Source organism: Bombus bifarius, unplaced genomic scaffold, assembly GCF_011952205.1.
Source record: "Bombus bifarius isolate JDL3187 unplaced genomic scaffold, Bbif_JDL3187 scf7180000007977, whole genome shotgun sequence".
Classification (NCBI taxonomy): Eukaryota; Metazoa; Arthropoda; class Insecta; order Hymenoptera; family Apidae; genus Bombus; species Bombus bifarius.
Window position 1 is genome coordinate 2,654,233 of NW_022884362.1, and position 20,931 is coordinate 2,675,163.

A 20,931-nucleotide genomic window follows, 5' to 3' on the forward strand; every position below is an offset into this window, starting at 1 on the left:
TAAAAGATCGATTCGCTCGAACGATCATTCGTTCATCTACCCTTGAAAAACCCTTCATCAAACCCTTGAAAAAATAAAAGTGAATCATCATCTCCGTCTCTTTCTCCTTTCGTATTTCCGCTGGTGTAGTGTTTGCAGCCGCACAGTCGGCCTCTTTATCAGCCCTCGTGTCTGATCGTTGTCAACGAGGGCCAATTTGTTCACTCTGGAGTCAATTGGCAAACAGTTCTGTGTGCACTCGCTTTATTAGCATGTTGATAAAAGCACGTTCGTTCGTCTTCCTTCAACCCAACGCGATGAAGTTTTTCTCTTTTCCTCCAGTTGTGCCAGCCGGTCTCGCTCGAACCGTTTCGATTATTCGTCATCTTGCTCGTTCCTTTGCGTCAGCCTGAGATTCTTTTTCCCAGCGGCTGATTTCTGCATTGACCCTCGACCTCTGCGACCGATAACCCTTTCCGTCCATCGTGGCGTAGCTCGTTTTCTCCGAAGAACGCCGACTATGTGCAGCTTCTCGGTAAGTATGGGACGCAATTGTGAACGCGAACTACAGTTTCATAAGGAAAACCGGGTCAGCTTGCCGTAATGCCAGCAGTATCGTCAAAGCGTCGAGGATGATGTCGCGGTATACCGGTCGTTTTCTCGTTGCTCTAGCTGTTCTCTGTTTCGTCGTCGTTGTCACACACGCGGTACGTGCTCTTTCTCCCTTCTTCTCTTGTTCTTTACCATTGGATTGATACTTGAACGGTCACGTGATTTTAACACCTCACCGGAAGATCATCGTCTGTTCCAAGAGCCGATTTTCTCTGACGTGGTCACGTGTACGGTACCGCTCGTTATTATTCGAACGACACGTCTATTAAATTATAAATTACTTTCTTTTTATTCTTATATTATTATTATATACAATGCAACGCATGATAAATAATGCATTCATGTTTTGCTGTAACGTGACGTGATTGTGTGTTATAATTATAATATAATTATTAGACCGCGTATGTTTATTCATTTATGGGGAATTTAAGGGTACTGGAGAAATGTACAATAGGTATGTTGCTAAAAAGAACGAAAAGTTTTACGGAAAAGGTCTCACGAAATCATTTTGTACGTAGGATAAAACTAAGGAAAAAGTTACATACTTATGTTATCGTACCTAAAATTGTCTTTAAATTTCTCTACGAATTTTCCCAACAACGCGATATAAAAATGCAAAAATATATAAAATATCCAGTTATTTGTTACAAAATTCAATGGACGAAACAAACCTGTCTAGGCTTCATTTCGTTATTTTCCTTTGTACAAATATGAATTTATATAAACTTTCGTAGTCTGTAAAGTAAAATTGTTAGATTCCATTTTGATCGTATCATTGGTTAAAAATTAACCAACATCCTAAACATCAATTATTTAAACAGTGCCCATTAATTTTTGAAATCGTTCGAATAATTATGAACGGTAATGTACAAATATTGCGCATGATTTAAGAAAAGATTTTTTATTCCTGTCTTCTTCCTACATTTTTTTCTGCTACAGTTGAATAATTTTTTTCTGACTCGTTTTGGAGAGGTTTCTTCGGTTTCTCCTTCTTGTCCATTTTAAGAAAGTATTTAAAATAATTTGTAAGTAGTAAAAAATTAGTAAAAAAGTTTATCAAGTATTCTGTTGGCGAGCAAAAATATTGCAACGAATGAATTTGAAATTTTGAAAATAGTTACGAGCAATTTCTGATGTTTTAATAGTTGGGTGTTTTCCTGTGAATTTGTTGTATTTGATTGAAGTCAAGAATTGACAAATATGACAGTTCTGTCTAGTACCGAGCGAAAATATTACAAAGAATAAAATCTGATGTTCACAAAATGATTATTTTACAATTAAACAATTAAATTAAGATACATGTAGTGTAGATTAAAATTTAATTCTCGAAAGAGATCTAAATCACGACAATGTGTTGTTTTACGTATACTTCTACGCAGTTCCTGTTTTTCGTTCGCACTGATGATCGTCGTAGAAAAGAAGTAGCTTATTAATGTGTATTGACGAGATAAGCGCTGATAAGGTGGACGATAAAAGTAAAGAATGTAGTCTGTAACGATTCAAACAGAAAAATATAACATAAGATGTTTCTGGTAGTGAATCTCAATGATGATTCATTTTATTCGTCCCTGTGATTATATTTTTTTAATAAAAAGTTAAAAGCAAAGTGAAATATAATAATCGTGTAATAATATCTGATTTCACATAGTATTGTCTCTTGTTGTGAACAGTTGTTACAGAGCTGGAAATTGATTAAGTGATATTAATTCGAAATTCATCAAGTTTGTAAATTGTATAATGTGGCGTATTTGATGTGTAATTTCCTAAAGTACTTTATTATTATCTGACATAAATCTATCATTGTTTACAAAATATTTTGATAACAATATATACATTTTTAAATAATAGTCTTAATGTCAAATCAAATGCTTATTAATATATTATACATGTAATAATTAATTTAGGAAAATAAAGGATTCAAGCTGATCAGATTAAATGAGATTAATATTTGGTCTAAGGATTATTACTCATCAATATTTTCTCGATTTTACAATTTCAGGCATATTACTATCTGCGTATATCTCCTTTCTTATGGCAATACATTCTACGTTTATTACGTGCTTCTCCCATGTTAAAAGAATGAAATTCCCCATATCAAAACAAGTGCTAAATTACAACATAAACATCGAAGGACCGCAGCAGTGTTAATGCGATATTTCATAATTTATTTCACACGTTTTCCTTCATTTTTCATTTACAAATAGATCTACGATCGCAGAGAAATAACGACAAAACCGCCGAAACGAAGAGAGTCAGTGCTTCCTTGGTATACGCCTGGCAAAGTCGATTCTAACGAAGATTTATCGCGTTCTCCAAAATGGCAGAAAGATCCAGAAAATCCTGCTTCCAGAGAACCGTATGTGATAGATGCTGAAGCAAAAACGTGGAGTCCTTGGAGAAGAAATCAGGGAAGTGATATCGAGCAAAGGACAGAGGTCGCGGATGATTCTCAAAGTACGACAAATTTCGATCAACATGCTGGTTCTTCCTTGGAGTACGGTCAGTTCGAGCAACAGGAAAATAAAAAACTTTTTCCGGATTCTGATGATTTGGAAAAGGGAAAAGACAAAGGGGAGAAACAGGAAGCCTCGAAAGGAAATGATTTCCAGATGACAATAAAGGATGACCAGGATTTTTACGAAGGAGTACCTGCTGATAGCACAGTAATATATTCACTTTTTTCTTATTTAAATTCTAAACTTTAAACATTGCAAAAATACTCTAGTCTTTAGAGAATCTTCTCTTCCCTTAATGATATTGAAACATTATCTTCTTCCTCTGGAGTCAATTGCTTAAATTCTAAATTTTTAATATTAAGAAAGGATTTCAAGTTTCGAAAAACTCTTTCTACAACTTTTATAATCTATCTTTTATTTTCTGTCTTTGCTCTTATTTACTACAAATTACATTCGATCGAATAAAAAATATATTCAATAAAACATTAAATTCTTTACAGAAAGAAAAATCTAAAGAAGAATATATTCTTTAAGAGTATAATCGTAAACTTTGTATAATTTTCCAGAAACCCCGGAAAGAAAAAATTCTTATTTCAACGATTCAAAAATCCACAGTGGCTCGATACGACGCTAAACGGGGTGTCCAATGTCCGGAACTCGATTCCACTGGGCAATTCGTGTATCCTCCTGATTGTAAATTCTTCGTAAACTGTTGGAAGGGTAGAGCTTTTGTTCAACCATGTGCCCCTGGTACTCTTTTCAATCCAGGCACATTGGAATGCGATTTTCCGCACAAAGTCAAGTGTTATGGCGGAGAAGTGGCTGATTTTCCATCGAATGAGCATTTGGATTCTTCAGGAAGTCGCGAACCATTGCTGTCTGGTAGTCATCAGGGTTACAGCGGGCACGGAAGACCACAGGTCAGTGATTAATACCTCTAAATAAATAATTTGTTTAGTTGGTAAATACTATCGATTATTGCTGAATTATTCAAATTAATTTGAAAAAAATATTAGTATAAAATTAGTTAGCTAAGACTTATTTCAGTCACTTTAAAAATTACAAAATATTAATTATAATGTTTGTTTTAGGAGAGAAGATTTAGTCTATTATATCCGTCAGTGATAATAGAACTCGATTAAATTTTTATTTAAATTATTTAGGAGTAATTAATTAAAGATTGAAACGCCTACTTTCAGAATATAATTTCTAAATAATTAGAAAGTGATACTAAATTTTAATTACAGGAACCACGATGTCCACCATATATAACAGGTTTGATAGCACATGCCTCGGATTGCACAAAATTCTTACAATGTGTAAACGGGGCTACGTATATCATGGATTGTGGTCTTGGTACTGTGTTCAATCCTTCCGCGAGTGTCTGTGATTGGCCGCACAACGTAAGGGGCTGCGAAGGTAATAAAATATACAGTTATAAAAATATATTAGATTAAAAATTTAAATATAAAAGTTTGGAACTTCAGAGAAACGACATTTCTCGTGTGTATTAACTCAATAACATAGACAATGAATCAATATTAAGAATTAATTCGAGAATATCAATAACCCTTTGGCAAATAGATGCGCTAAAATCTAAAGAAGAAGTTACGACACCAATGGTTCCTCCCGATTACGAAGACTATGGAAACGGAAGACTGCAATCCCATACAACTGAACAGCCGAGGAAAATCTCTTGTCCTGTTGATTATACAGGACTGCTGCCCCACCCAGATACATGTAACAAATTTCTTCAATGTGTGAAAGGTGGAACGTTTATCATGGATTGTGGACCCGGTACAGCCTTCAATCCTGTAATTTCTGTCTGCGATTGGCCGTACAATGTACCTGGTTGCAGCAAAGGTATACTATATTATTATAAACCATATTATAAGTACTTTAATATTATTCCATTATCATATTGGTATTATACTAATATTATACCACTATATCAATTATACCAATATTAATATAATAACATCCTAGTAATCTCAAGGGATTGGTCTGTTTATTAGAAGAGTGGCATATTTCGAAAATTGTCAAATTCGAGATATTTGTTAGCACTGACTCTAAAAGTTATACTATTTAATTTTATCTATAATTATTATTTGTTATTTTACCTATCGTTATTTTATTTAATAAAATTATACTACTTAGTTCATTAATTGAAAACTATTTCAAACCCCTTTTTAATAGTAAGCAATACTCTCCTATAAAGTACAATAAACATACAATTTATTTTAACGCAGATAAACCATCGCAAACGCAACACTCAGTCGGTTCACAAACCACCTTCAAACCCTGGTCGTCCCACGGTTCCACAGACTCCAGTACTTGGCAGTATACTAACCATCACAACCACACATCACAGGGTCATTACAGACCAGGTTACTCACACGGTTATCCCAATCATCCAGTAACAATAACTCCTTCAGGAACAGATTGGGATTCTTTAAGACCGACGTGGATACCAAGCTGGAAACCAGGTGCTTGGACGACTGCCATGCCACCCTATTCTCAAGGTCAACCTCCTACTAATACCAACACACATTATGGATCTTCTAATGAACACCATCGGCACAAAGGTCATAGTCAATGGGGTCATACATCAAGTTCAGGCTATCCACATTTCCAATGGCACCATCACAATCACGGACCGATTGATCAGAACGATTATAATAATAGGCCTCATCACCATTATCATCATCACCATCACTATCCGCACGGACCAATTTACGATCCCAATAAAAACACTGAATCGCAACAGCCTGCGCCTCCAAACGGTCACTCGTTTCCTCAAAGACCCGGAGACCAAGAAAGTGAGACTGGAAGCTGGCATTCTAATCATGGATATCAACACGAGCATCATCATTATCATCATAATAACAAAGGTATACCAGAGGCTGTTCCTAGTTTTCCATGGCATGGAGAAGAATCTGGTCAACAGACGCAACAGCCTCCTTTTGATCAGACTGAGGATCATAAGACTTCCGATGGAAGATTCGATTATTCTCCTAACAGAGGTCATGTTAATGTGAATCAAGGCCAAGAGTTCACACCTAACAGGCAGGAGTACGGGAGAAGTGGTCCTGAATTCCCTCAGTCGGGATCTGATCAAACGGTCATCCCAAATGTTTACGCTGATGGTAACTCTCAATCGTCAGTGGATGACAATTCGAGATTCAATGTACAAACTGTGGAGAATAGGACAAGCTGGCAACCAGTGCCAATAGGAAATAGGTTTAATCTTAGCAGTTGGAGTCAATACGGTCCAGGACAGATGCCGAATCAGAATCAGAATCGACGCTGGGATCAAGGTGATTTTTAATTCTTTTTTCTTTAAACTTTGTGTGACGTGGGTTGATTGACTGACACAGTGGCTCGTAAAAGTATTTGTATGCTTACTATAGAAAATTTTTATGAATATATATCGTACGTTATACGACATTTTTTGAAATTTGTCACCCACTAGGTATATTGTGGATATTTTATATATCTTTGTATATTATCGTTCTGTACATTTGTACACTTTGAAATTTCCCATAAATCCATAAACATTCGCACTCTAGACACGATTATCGTGATTATATTGAATTTTAAAACGAATTAAAAAATGTATACAAAAGTTACACGCATATAGATACTGCGTACATACATGAGACATTTTATTTATTTTCTATTAATTGTTTCAATATTTGTTCGGCATTGTTATGTTTATTACTTAACGATCATTCGTTTATTCGCTTTTTTGCTCGAATATTTTGCTTTCTGGAGCTTTCGAATGAAGCATGTTTAAGTGAAATAAAAATCCACATAGGGCCTGATGCATGAGGGTTATTATTCTCGTAGCATGTTTTGTTGCATTATGAGTATGAACATTTAATTCTTATTCATCATTGAATCATCCTGATTTACGTCATCCACTAAAATAAAAAAATTTTACGACTAAAAAGTTTAGGTAAAAACACTGGGACGGTATTACACGTAGATTAAAAACGCATCTAAAGGAATTCTCTTGCGATAAGTCGTAAGTAAAATTATAATACTATAACTCATTACTATAATCTTTATTTCGGGCGAATCAAGACGTTGATCGATTTTACGATTGTCATAAAGCAGGTAAATATTTTAACAAACTATAACAAAATAATATAATTATTTAAACTTTATTTATACTTTTTTTATAACAAATCACGTGATTGAATGAAGATGTCGGAAAGAGGGGAAACAAACAACATACGTATTTGTCAATATATTGCCTTGCTGGGTGTTTTGAAGTTGTTACTGTTTACTGGGTAAGTAACATAAAATAATAAACAATTTTAAGAATATCTTTTCTTTCAGGTCCTACTACCGAGGATGGCAAGGTTCGTGATTGGGGATCTAGAACAGATATTTATCAGAGCACAGCTGATAAGCAAGCAGATTCAAAGTTAGATGCATGGGCGTCGAAAATGAATATTTTTCTGCATGGTAAAGGGCAACATGGGCCAGGTAGGGTACAATTTAATGTACTTTAACCCTTTGAAGTTCCAATAGCATTTGACATTTGAACAGTTCGTAACAAAACGGACCTTCCCTCTGTATAATTTTATCAATTTTTATTGTAGGAGTAAAAACTGTCTCGTTCAATTCAACGAAACTTGCTTATCCAAATGGCATATACGTGAATATAAATGGCACAAGAGGCCATTTTATCACGAAGGAAATCGAAGTGAATCAAGGCCATTCGAAAACGAAAACTTACAGGCCTAATGATCTTCGTGGGCCGAATGAATTCAGCAAAAACGATGAGAATCTCTACGTTAACTCTCAAATGACGAATTTTGATCACATACCACCTGCAGTTCTTCAGCCACCACCTATTACTTCAGTTAATCGTCCACCTGAATCCAATGGCGAGTCACAAACTCAAAATACATATTCTTACGGGAATAATCCTCGACGTCCAAAATTGACGAGTTACACGAATTTTACAAGTTCTAGAGATTTAGCAGGATCTGGTAATATTTATTTTTAATTCGTTAATCTTTTCATGACAATATAAATCAACAACGTGATTTCTCTTTATTGTTGAAATTCAATTAGAATTCGTAGATTATTATTTTTAATTCTCACGTTGCACTCTTGCTGTAAAGATAACGCGATACAGAAACGTCAAAAAACCTGAAACATGGTAACAAATGGTCTCTATTTAACAGGTACTAATTACAACCACGTGTTCGTGCCGTCAACGAATCTTCAGCCACCATATCCAACTCTCAACTGGTCCTTGCTCTTTCCTCTTTTAGTAAATTTCTCACGAAGCGATAATTATTATCCACCAGTACCATCTATCTATTTGCAACCGCCATATGAACCTGTTCAGACGAACAAAACGTCTTCCATTGGTTGGCAACATCCACCTGCTCCATCCTTCGAACTTCAACCACCTGCTCCATCCTTCGAACTTCAACCACCTGCTCCATCCTTCGAACTTCAACCACCTGCTCCATCCTTCGAACTTCAACCACCGCTCATCGAACCAACAGACCACGATTTTAATCCAAATTTTACAATCAGAAATCAACTGACTTCTCCAAATTTCATACCAAACGTCACTGGCCAATATCCACTCGTTCCATCGAGTAATCTCGAACCACCGTACGAAGAATCCAGTGATCGATCCAGTGATTTGCCTTCCACTGTCAGTAGTACGACTCAACGAATTCCAGAGACGTACGCGTCAATTTCACCGCAGAAGAAAAAGAAGAGTACCGATACAACTGAAGATAAAATAATTACGACGACTGATTCGAACCTGCCTACTGTGTGGATAGAGAATGAAAATCCTCCGAGCAACGATTATCCAGATATCATTGAGCCTGATTACGAACCTGACGTGGACTTGTTGGATGATAAGAAAGTTTGGAAGCCGGTATTGGTTTATGAGAATAAAACTCAGGCTGCTACCGAGTCTACCGCTGTTATGAAAATTAATAAGAAGAATTCGGATCTAGACCTTTTTAATATCGAGGCCGCTCCGTTTGAAGAAAGTAAGTTTAATGTTGATTTATAGGTCGCGGATTTTTATGCATTTATGACGAATTTAACAGCGTAAAAACTCAGAGATGCATGTAACATACAAAAATGTATAAAATATCCAAAGCGAGGTATTCGTCATAATTTCTAGTAGACGAAACAAATCGATGTGTAGGTTTCGTTTCACTAGTTCTATTCGTAAAAAAATGAAATTGTATAAAAGTCCGCAGTCTATTGATTCATGTCTTTAAAGAAGATTACAGTCGTTTCAACTAGAAATTCAGCAAGATATAGGTAAGTTTTTGATTCACATTTTATACAATTGAGTTTCTTATATAGTTGATTGGCTTTTGGCATGAGTTGCTTTCGGAATGATCTTTTGACATTGCGCTTGAATCCATTTGAAATTTTAATAACATTTTAGTGCATATGATAGTTTAAGTTGATTATTTAGTTTTTGGTTTCGGTAATTTTATTCTCAATTAATATACCGAGGCAAAAAAAGAAGAAAGTAAGAGAAAGAATTGACACATATCGCGTTATACTTACGGGATATCTTAAATAATACTATTAATTAATTTAAATACAGGAATTTTTGACTATGTATAAAAATGATAAGGTATAGTTGTCCCACAGTTTTATAAATCATAATGCAATACTTAAAGTGGAAATATTATTTTACAGAAGAGCCACCATTCCCATCGTACTACATTCCACCAGTAGAACCGATAGATCACTCCAAAAAGACTACTTTGCCAACACCAATTTCCGGTCAGGTATGATTTAGTAGTATTTTTATCAACATTACAATCGTTATTATATAAATATTTCATTCTTGAGATACAGCATGTAATTAATTTTCAACGTATAAAACAAGATCTTCTTTGCTTCTATTATGCGTTTTGTTACTGTATGGTTAAGTGAAAATATCTTCTTCAAATTCTACGAATGTCTTTCAGCCTGTGAATGTATCTTATTCTTAGTAATATAATTTGCGTATTCTCAGGTGATTCGACTTAGAGGGGGTTCTGGACCTCACGATGGATATGTTGAAGTGCAAGGTACGAATCCTGGTTGGGGAATCGTTTGCGATGCGAGAAACAGCTGGACTTTGAAGGAAGCACATGTTGTATGCAAACAACTTGGATATTACAGGTATTTTATAATATACATTCGAATTGATAAAATTTATTTCCCATTCTCATTTTATATTTACTTAAATTCTAAGGTACTGAAAAATATTCCTACGATATAATTCTATAAAAATTTTATTTATTTTGTATTTTTCTCTTTATACTAATTTAAGTTGCACGACAGTGAAAATTACTTCTGTACTTATAAGAATTCTGATTTTATTTCGCGTTCCTTATCACTCTCATTTATATTGCGTATGTATATCTTCGATTTACGTTTACATTTTCCGTTTTCAAAAATTCTTCAATATATCACATATAGTATAACGATGTACCATATAAGAATAATTTGTTAAAATGTATGTTGCTCATACGAAATTCTGCAACAACATGGAATACATGAATGCGTGAACACGAAGTGATAAAAATTCCATTGTTCTTTGCAGAGGCGCCGAGATGGCTTGGCAAGGGAGAAATACTCGAAACGGAGTGCCAACTTGGATCGCCGCAAATTCTGTCTCGTGTCAAGGCAACGAGGGCAAATTTCAATCGTGCAAGTAAGGCGCCATGCCCATGACGATTCTTTACTATCTTTTTCAGATAAGAAATTTCTGACGTCGCTGATATTCCAAACAAATATTGCGTAAATCGTTGAAGCATATTACGAACGATACGTTCTTAGAAATTTCGAGAAAACATTTTTGAAAATGTAATCTAGAATTGAGAAATTTCATTGCTGAGTTGTGAATTTCGACAAAAAATATTTATTTAGAAGACAGATTTATTGCTTGTAGTTCTTATGTGTACAGTACTCGTTCCGATTTTATGACGTTTTATTGCATTAAAAATTCTCCGTTTAGATTTAATGCGATAATAATAGTAATTATGGATGATTTTTAAATATTACATAATTGCGAATGCAATATGTTTACATATTCCAGTATCAAAACTGGGAACATTTTTGCAGTTGGTTCTTGAAGATAAAATTAATTTTTCATATCCGTCTTAACAGCGTATTGTAATATTCAAATCATATTATCAGGGTAACTCAACAAAATCAAACAATCATTACTAGCATTATTTTTAAAAATTTCTTAATTTTGGGTATTATAATAAACGAGGAACAACTTTACATATAATCAATATGTCTAAAGGAATTTATATAATTTTAAATCAATCAAATTGATCCAAGATATTTGCAACTTGCTTTTCTCTATGATCTCATCGATGTACTGAACATTTATTATTAAATATACATTTTCTGAACCAATAACACAAAAATTTTATTCTTCGACTTCCAGATTTACTCATGAGCAAAAATGTCGCGTGGAGAGGGACGCGATTGGCGTGAGATGTGTACTAAATCGCATCTCTCACTGTCGTAAGGATGAGATACCATACGAAGGACAATGTTATCACTTAGCTGAACCGGAGAGTGGTTTAAACCACCAGGAAGCATTCGATTATTGCACGCAGAGACAGTCACGACTCATCGATATTACCAGCCAAGCGGAGAACAATTTCATTTCTGAATGGGTCTTGCAAACGCGACCGGAAGTCACGTCGATAATGACTTCCGGCGTTGGTTTGACTACTTTGAACCGTACCCTGTGGCTTTGGGAAGATTCTTCTCGCGCGAAATTTAGGTACATTATTTATCTTGATTTTTAAAATTACATTTCATTCAGTAAGGGTCGATATCTTTCATCAAATGACTAAGTTCGAGAACGTCGCTTACATCGAATTATGATACAGTTTATAAATTCTTGTAAGAGTTCGCAATTTTTCGAATTCTGAATCCTTATCAAGCCTTCTCGCCTGAAATTTCAAAATCTTCAAAACTTTCTTCATATACATTTGGTATCTTCCTTAAAAATTTGAATTTTTGCCTACATGTAATTTTTGCCAATGGTTTGCAATTCTTTTCAAACGTATAAGTATACTGTATAGCTTGCGTTATCAAGTCGATCCATCGTCTTATCATTCGTAAAATTGAAATCAAAATTAAATGGATATTTTTTAAGATCATAAGTTAAAAATATTAGAACGTGTACATGTTGCAGATATTGCGATATTTATTTAATTTTGAAACGAGGAATTCAACTATTTCACAAATACGAACATTGTACCCACGGTTATTGACATCTTATACCAATTAATTGTAACTAGGTTTACGAAATGGTGGCCTGGTTGGATGGAGGATAAGAAACATCCTCCGTTCACGGGTATTCGCCCTCTTTGTATCGTAATGAAGCGCAAATTTCCATGTCACGAGAGGCCAGACTCGACTTGCCTTGCTGATTACTTCTTTTGGGATGCCGAGGACTGTGCTTCCTCTGCTAAAGGTCACTCTTACATCTGCGAGAGGCCCTACGACGACATTGGTACGAACTTTACTTTTTAATTAATACATTAACTGGCCTCTTGATTCTCAATTAACTATTTAGCCGAAGATGTACACGGAAATTTTATGCTTGTAACAGTGAGAGAACTTTCTTAATTAAAATAAAATTATTATTATTACGAATTATTATAAATTAATATTTATTTCTGTTCGTTAATTATTTTTCTCTGTCAATCGTATTTAGCTTTTATTCATTGTTTTTAGGTTGCATTTATGGAAAAGGAAATCAGTATGCTGGAAATGCGAATATGTCAGCGTCAGGGAAGGATTGCTTGTCATGGAGTGATCCGAGAGTTGCTCACTCACTTGCAATTCATGTTAGTTTTTATATTCGTTACACCTATTCCCACGATATTTTATATTTTTCTACTCTTCTTCATCTAAATCTGAGAAATGAGAAAAGATTGTTTTAGATACTTAATCATATATATTCTTTTATGATTACAATGTACGTGAGAGTTACAATAAATTATGTGTCTTAGGTTCTTAATCAAAATGTACGAGAAAAATTGAAAAGCCACAATTACTGTAGAAATCCAAATCCAAACAGAGAAAGTAGGCCATGGTGTTACACGGGATCACGGGGAGAACAAGAGCATTGTGATATTCCACCCTGTGGAAATACAGGTATGCTTTGTATAATAAAATTCGCATGACACTACTAATTTTTCGTTATATTAATTTCTAATTTTCGTTGCTAATATTATGCTTAATAATTCTTTATGTCAGGTTTTCTTGTACGTCTTATTTTTAACATCTACGTTTAATTGTTTAATTGCAGGTTCTCAGAGATCACTTACAACGGGTCGATGCAAGCCTAAGCATTTCGAATGTATGCCAGAAGAGTGTATTCCTTCACCATGGGTTTGCGATGGAGAAGAAGTACATAATATACCATACTAAAATAGAATCGAAATTAAGTAACAGTGGTATGAATTAGCAATATATACTGACCTCTGGATATATTTCAAGGATTGCACAAATGGAGCAGACGAAAGAGATTGCGTTTCACACATGGACTTTTTTCAAAAGTATTCCGAGCACAAATTAGAAGGCTACGACGTTCAAAAGTGGTTGAACACACCGTTGAAGACGTGCGCCCTCAGATGCAAAGAGGCTGATTTTACTTGCCGATCCTTTGCACATAAGTAAGTACAAGGTTACTAACCGCTAAGTCCAAATTTGCCATAGTAGGAACAATTGAACTTTAAAAATTGCACAATATATATATAAACATAGAGTGTGCAATTTTTAATATTTTAAAGATGTATTTTACTTCCAGGGCAGCAGGAAATATTTGTCTGTTAAGCGACAGCAACGTGGGAATGACAGGATCCTTGCAACCTAACAAAGAATACGATTACTATGAAATGAAGGATAGAAGCATCGATTGCAATGGAAAGTTCGTGTGTGAGAACCGCAAGTGTATAAATAAAACACAAGTGTGCAATGGAAAAAATGACTGCAATGATCGTAGCGATGAAAGCATTTGTACCGTAGAAAATTTAGATTATCAGATTCGGCTGGCTGGTTCGGAAAATGATTACGAAGGCAGAGTTGAAGTTAAAAGTAAGTAAATCATTGTGCATTGAATTTTACGCTGAAGATGATCAAGTATAAAAATGACAAAAAATAATATTTTCTAAAAGATTTATCTATTTTAAAATCAACCCTTAACTATACGTAAACAATTTTTGCAGTTTTGGGTGTTTGGGGACAAGTGTGCGACGATGGGTTTGGAATGATCGATGCCGAGGTAATTTGCAAAGAGCTTGGTTTTGGTCTTGGTGCCCTGGAAGTTACGCCAGGGGGATTCTTTGGAAATATGAATCCAGCCACCAGATTCATGGTAGATCAATTGAAATGTCGAGGCAACGAGACTTCTTTACGTGAATGCGATTTTGATGGGTAATTTTAATTTAAATCATCGTAAAATATCCTATATACATCACATAGAAACTCTAGCAAATTCGATTAAGTAAAAAATCCAGTTGTTTGAATTTTTAAATAAAAATTCTGATTCATTTTATAGCTGGGGTGTGCATGATTGTCAACCAGAAGAAGCAGTAGGTATCGTTTGTAAGACTGCAGTTAATACTTGTCAGGAGGGTCACTGGAAGTGCGACAAAAGTCCGGCGTGTATTCCAACGGCGTTTATATGCGACGAGGTTGTCGACTGTCCGGATGGTTCAGATGAGAGTGCTGAACATTGCGACGTGAGTAGAATCAGCAATTTGTAAACGTAAATTTTGATATTAAAAAATTTGGACGTTTATTGGAAGTTACTATTTACGTCTTTTATGAACATTTATACAAAGATATCTTTTTTCTTCGCGTTATTTCTTTTTTCGTATTTCATTCATCTTGTCTTCTTTCGTACAAATTGTACGCTTCATTCATCGATAATTTTATTGTTAATACAGCTTGTAAAGGTCTTATTGCCCGTAGCAATTTTCTTAATCAGCACAGAAACTTTACGCGTTAACAAATACCGGTAAACCTACTTGCGATATAATATTATCTGCGATCATAAAAAACTTTTGCAAAAATAAAAAGCAAAAAAAAAAAAAAGAATATAGCTTATCATTCTCCGATATAGAAAAATGTATTCTAGAAGACTCATTTTATTTCAAATCGATATCTTAATTCGTTCCGGAGATATAACTTCTCGATATAAGATTAACTCTGGTTATAGAAAAACCTTTATAAAAAGATAAAAAACCAAAAACTTATCATGCTCAGCAGATAGAGGAAGATATACTCTTGAAAATCCATTTTGTTTCAAATCGATACTTTAATTCGTTCCGGAGATATAACGTTTTAAAGTATATCGTACAAAACATATGATATGAATGGGATTTAAAATCCTTGGAGACGGTGTGACCTACCTTTTTTCGTGGCAATGCGTACGCCCGGCCGGCAGTAGCAAAAAAAGTGGGCTAGACGTCTGTCACTGACCAGCGCACATGGCTCGTTCGTGGGTCAGGTCAGTGAAGCGTGCGAGCGAGAGGTCCGACTGTGCGAGCGAGACAGAAGCATAAAGCGGCAAAAATTACGCCTGGCTTTGAACGGCGATATCTCAGGAATGGAAAGTCGTGTCGACTTGAAACAAAAAGCATTTTAAAGTGGAAGCTTTTCTGCTTCTTGCAACGTTGGTGGAATTATTCTGTGACTCTTTACGTGGAATTGGCAGGTGATTGAAAAATGAGTTTGATAGTATGAATGATTTGGTACGACAAATCAATTTTCAGGATAATATTGGCGAGAAATATGGATTGCGTGTATGTTTTCGCAAAATATGTTGTATCATGATGGTTTGTAAGTGTAAAGGTTGGGATACTAGGTGGGAATTTTAATTTAGACGAGTTTTATTCGCTTTGAATAAGGTAGCGAGTTAAGATTCTTTTTCACTTAGGGTTTTATTAATTATCTATACGTTTTTGAAAATGTTATGTTATGATGTTCTTTCGAGTATTAAATTTAGAGTATTAGGAGTTTTAATTTAGATGGTTTTTACAATATTTCAACACGACAGCGAATTAAGATTCTACCAGATTTGAGATTTTATTAAATAAGAAGAAAGAAAATATTGATGTTGTATATACGGATGCTAATAATGTTTTTATACGATCGTATTAATAGTAACTTTTAAAAACTTCTGCGTAAATGTTCATTTTAGGCACCATTCGAGGTTCGTTTAGCGAATGGAAGTTCGCCACTAGAAGGAAGGGTCGAAGTTCGTCATCATGGTATATGGGGTACCGTTTGTGACGACGATTTCTCAATTGCAACTGCAACGGTGATTTGTAGATCCTTGGGATACGGTGGACCTGCAACTTCAAAGAAAGACGGCTACTTCGGTCCAGGAGAAGGACCAATTTGGCTGGATGAAGTAAGTTTTGTCAAACGAAGAACGGTGTTGGAAGCTTTTTAATTATCACCATATTCTAATATATATCAAATAAATTCTAGGCATTTATTTCTATCAATTATCAATTAATTTAGGTGATACGCAGTCCTTTGTTTTGTACTAATAACGCGTAGCTTCTTTGTTAAGTCTTTTTTATATTTATACTACTTCATATCGAATAATATTTTCCAAGAATAATTTCATTCATCTCAGTGTATATATATTTATATTTTCTTTCTATCGTTTTAAAATTTTTACTTTCTTATTGCTACTTACATAATTGTATAATTTAAAAGAGAGGAATATTTCTTCGTTGTTACTAATTTGCCCCATGTTAGTACAAGGTGTCGTTAGTTTGTAAATTGTAAAAATTCGCAATTTACACTTTCTCCTTCATGTTTAATTTTATTTAAGTGTAACATTTTTCGGATTAAGGTTTTCTGTTACGGAAACGAGACCCAGCTGTATCGATGCGAGCACAATCACTGGGGTCAACATAATTGCAATCACGACGAGGACGCAGGTGTGATTTGTACACCTGGAGACGTTAACGATTCCAAGGTAAATTGAAACATTCTCTCTCGACAGAGGCCGTAAATTCTAAGTCAGATCGTAATTTCCTTCGATGTATATTTAATCAAATCCTTTACTGGCTGTAGACGTTAAAGTGATGGCTGTGCTGCGAACAAATTAAAAATTAGTGAATCAATTCGTAATTTAATCTTATTTCTTGGCGTAGAGACTTATATGTAAAGTTAAATTTATATTAATAATTTGTACAATCAAACTTGCGACTTGGATTTTATAGAAGTAGCTGCAGAAACATTTACTCTTGCGTAGACAAGGTTCAATAGCTAAATTAAAGATTAGAAAATTAATTTAATTTTATTGTTTAACGTAGAGACTAACATTCATGATTTAATTAAAAAAAAAAAAACAAATTTTATATACGATCAGAAGGAAACTTGGATTGTATAAAAATAATTTCAAAAACATTTACTCCTATAGTAGGTAAAATTTCAAAGTTACTTAATACTTAGTTCAATAATGAAACTTACTTTTGTATAATGTAATATTAATTAATTATTAATTAAATTGACATATTTCAGTTTTTAATGTTATGATGTAATTTTATTATAATTTTTAAAGTTTAAAAAAAGACACTCAATGGCTCAATCGGTGCTATATTGTAATAGTAAACTATCGAGAGATTTGTAAACGATCGATAGCGCGCTTAATCTTAGTTCAATAAATGATGAGCTTACGCAACGATTACGAGGCTTGTTTACTTGAATCCTTGACCTTGATCATCTCCTTTGTCCGCTTAATCCACGAATGCAATCACCGAATAAATAATTGCAGTTGCACTGGGAGACTGTGTCGCGTTTGCCAGAGAAGGACATCAATGATATACTTCCGACCAATTGCGGTAGGCGATTTAAAGACTTCAATGAGGATGAGGATCTTATATTCGAAAAGGTGGTGCGAGGTAACATTGCACCGAAAGGATCCTATCCTTGGCAGGTACATTGGACTTTTTCCTTAGTCGAAAGAAGCTACGTTTTACTAACGTTAAACTAACAAATGTTAATTAACTCGCATTTTGATAGAATATTCGATTTTAAATTTGAATCGATTAAAATTTGGATAATTCTGAATAATTTTACATTATTAAATTATGAAAATAGATTAATTCTAAATAGAATTTACGTATCACAAATTTGTAGTAATCGATTGCAGTTCCCTTAAAATTTCTTTTCTTTTTACTGTTTTTCGAATACCAATTACGAACGTCTGAATTTATAGAATTAACTAGAGATATAAAAATAAATCCTTTTATACACAGTGGAATACTGTTATTGTAACTTTTTAACATTTTTTTTGATAATATTCGTAGGCCAGTATACGTGTACGAGGACATAGTAGATCGAATCATTGGTGTGGAGCGGTAATTGTTTCTCCGTTGCATGTGCTCACCGCTGCACATTGCTTGGAAGGGTACAATAAAGGAACCTATTTCGTTCGTGCTGGTGATTACAATACAGAGGTAATTAAAACCTTTCATTCCGAGTGCTGCTTAGGTAAAAATTATTTATTAGAAAAATTACATAGATACTTTCGTATCTAGTAATTTTCAAGTATAAAATTAACAGCGTTAACATTATGAAAGAATTTTATTCGTGTTAAAATATACGTTTAAATCACGTTGGAATATATTATAAATACGTTTTGTAATGATTATGTGAATACGTAAAGATTACGGAAGGAACTGAAATCGACGCCGATATCGAAGATTATTACGTTCACGAAGAGTTCCGTAAAGGGCATCGAATGAACAACGATATCGCTCTCGTGTTGCTGAAGAAACGAGGAATTCCTCTTGGCAAGAATGTTATGCCAATTTGCCTGCCATCCGAGAACACCGAGTATCCGGCAGGTCTTAATTGCAGCATTAGTGGATTTGGCAGCATCGAGACTGGGAAATCAAGTAAGTGGCGCGTTAAAGATATCATTAGCCTGTTAAGTGGATGGTTCCTTAATTAGATTTGCCATCAAAAATAAATAAATTTTAATTGCATTGGGTTCAAGTAATATAAATACGAAATAAAATATGAATAAAAGATGAATAAATTGTTAGATTCATGATATTATAATAATAAATCAGTTGACGAAATAATTTATCTTTCACACGTGATAAGTTAATTTTTTATGATAATCCATTTTTTAGCATCTTACAAGATTATTATAAACCTTTTTTCTAAATGATAAACCATAATATATATCAGTAAGATAACAATCAATTAATTTCAATATTGAAATGCTCAGTAACATGTAATTTAAAAAAAATATAGAAAGGATACGTTTATATTATATTATATTATATTATGTGTTTGAAAATAAAAATTATTTAAAAAGTATACGTATATTAAAACTGCTATGATGTATCATAAATGGTATGAAATATTAGAATTGGTAATAATATATGGATCAACCATTAGGTTAACGATTAAAATAAAATCATCAAGGTGCTATTAAATTAAATTCCAGAGGTACGGAATAATATTAAACTAAATTCAGAGAAAATTTTAGCGTGAATCTTTTAACTATTGATACGAAATTATTTTTTCTCGCTTCAATGGATAATCAGCTTCAAATTGAGTTTAAAATAATTTTCTACGAACTCGAGGATTTCCTTCGAGACTGTAATATGTTGCTCGCTTGTTGTATAGCTCATTCCAAAGATCTGAGATACGGCTGGATACCGTTATTAGATCAGTCCGTGTGTCGTGCCGGACACGTTTATGGCGAGGGTGCAATCAGCAATGGAATGGTTTGTGCCGGATACCTCGATGAGGGTATTGACACCTGTGACGGAGACTCTGGTGGACCATTGGTGTGCTTACACAACGGTAAGGTTACGAAAGTTTAACAAATTAATGAAACTTTTCCATGTTGTATCCGATATAGAACGAAACGACTATTTAAAAAGTTCGTATTTTACACACATTTGTAAGGCATGTTTTAAAAGTAATATTTTTAATAGTAAATACGTCTAGTTGAATGTTTATTGTCAAGCCATTGTGTAGTTTATGAACAACAAATCAGTAAAAATGTATTCTGCTAAATCGAAGCTAATTGAATATTAAAAGTTCTACAATTTTTAATTCGAGTCTTCTGTTTTTAAGGAATGAATCTTTTATTAGAAAGACTATCCTCTTCCATTCAATCACTATAGTAGAATCAATATTTTATATAGTCAGTATTTATTAATCTTTCTTCTTTTTGTTTTTTTCTTTCGATGTAGGAGCTTTCACGTTGTATGGACTTACGAGTTGGGGACAACACTGTGGAAGGGCCAATAAGCCTGGTGTTTATGTTCGGGTTTCTCATTATCGTCAATGGATCGATCGAAAAATCAAAGATTCTCTTGCAGGAAGATAAAATCTAATTTGGAATCTCTAAAATTGTGTCATGATTTTATTGACAAAAATTGTTCCGTAAAATACCTGAACAAAATGTCTGCGATATTTAAATCGTATACTTATTAACATTGTGGATATAAGTTATTATACAGGATAATTATTATTACGTTAAACATTATTAGTTATTTAAGTAGTTTGATTTTAATAACAATAAAGAACTTCCATAATTATTTGTACAATTTGTCTAATATATTAATTCTTCATTATTTAATATTAATTTTCAACAAACATTTATAAGATAAGAAACAAATTTATCTGTTGCAAAGTTTGGCATGAATTCGCATCAACAAAATAAGGTATGAAAATATTCAGAAGAGAATTGATCATAAAATTAAATTTCTTTAAAAAGTTTTGATCGCTATAAATAATTTAAAATTGTTTAAAAAAGCAATTCGGATTCGATTATTTAAATATGTTCATGTTGTATTTAACA

At 33.8% G+C, this 20,931-nt stretch overlaps 1 protein-coding gene across 3 annotated transcripts; it reads left to right on the forward strand.

The window, feature by feature from the left end:
• Positions 1 to 177: 177 nt before the first annotated feature.
• Positions 178 to 20,621, forward strand: LOC117204237. 3 transcript variants are annotated; one of them, XM_033441443.1, is made up of 29 exons: positions 178 to 514; positions 2,796 to 3,254; positions 3,614 to 3,967; positions 4,295 to 4,466; positions 4,632 to 4,910; positions 5,297 to 6,364; positions 7,392 to 7,541; positions 7,658 to 8,050; positions 8,249 to 8,448; positions 8,530 to 9,082; positions 9,753 to 9,844; positions 10,075 to 10,223; positions 10,648 to 10,758; positions 11,503 to 11,847; positions 12,371 to 12,585; positions 12,810 to 12,922; positions 13,088 to 13,232; positions 13,387 to 13,487; positions 13,578 to 13,753; positions 13,888 to 14,174; positions 14,306 to 14,513; positions 14,638 to 14,821; positions 16,285 to 16,497; positions 16,951 to 17,076; positions 17,878 to 18,039; positions 18,413 to 18,562; positions 18,772 to 19,003; positions 19,746 to 19,925; positions 20,321 to 20,621. In XM_033441443.1, the coding sequence occupies exons 1-29, from the start codon at positions 500 to 502 to the stop codon at positions 20,455 to 20,457; spliced, it is 6,969 nt and encodes a 2,322-aa protein (XP_033297334.1). In that variant the 5' UTR covers positions 178 to 499; the 3' UTR covers positions 20,458 to 20,621. The 3 variants fall into 3 exon arrangements, with proteins under 3 accessions (XP_033297334.1, XP_033297333.1, XP_033297335.1); XM_033441442.1 differs by lacking the exon at positions 178 to 514 and adding an exon at positions 521 to 686; XM_033441444.1 differs by lacking the exons at positions 178 to 514; positions 7,392 to 7,541; positions 7,658 to 8,050; positions 8,249 to 8,448; positions 8,530 to 9,082 and adding an exon at positions 521 to 686.
• Positions 20,622 to 20,931: the final 310 nt, after the last annotated feature.

Excerpts from the sequence above, each read along its gene's own strand:
- LOC117204237 (XM_033441442.1), top strand. The coding sequence starts at position 612 with ATGATGTCGCGGTATACCGGTCGTTTTCTCGTTGCTCTAGCTGTTCTC. Across the intron at positions 8,051-8,248 it reads TAGAGATTTAGCAGGATCTG|GTACTAATTACAACCACGTG; the intron begins GTAATATTTATT and ends TCTATTTAACAG. Across the intron at positions 14,514-14,637 it reads CGTGAATGCGATTTTGATGG|CTGGGGTGTGCATGATTGTC; the intron begins GTAATTTTAATT and ends TTCATTTTATAG.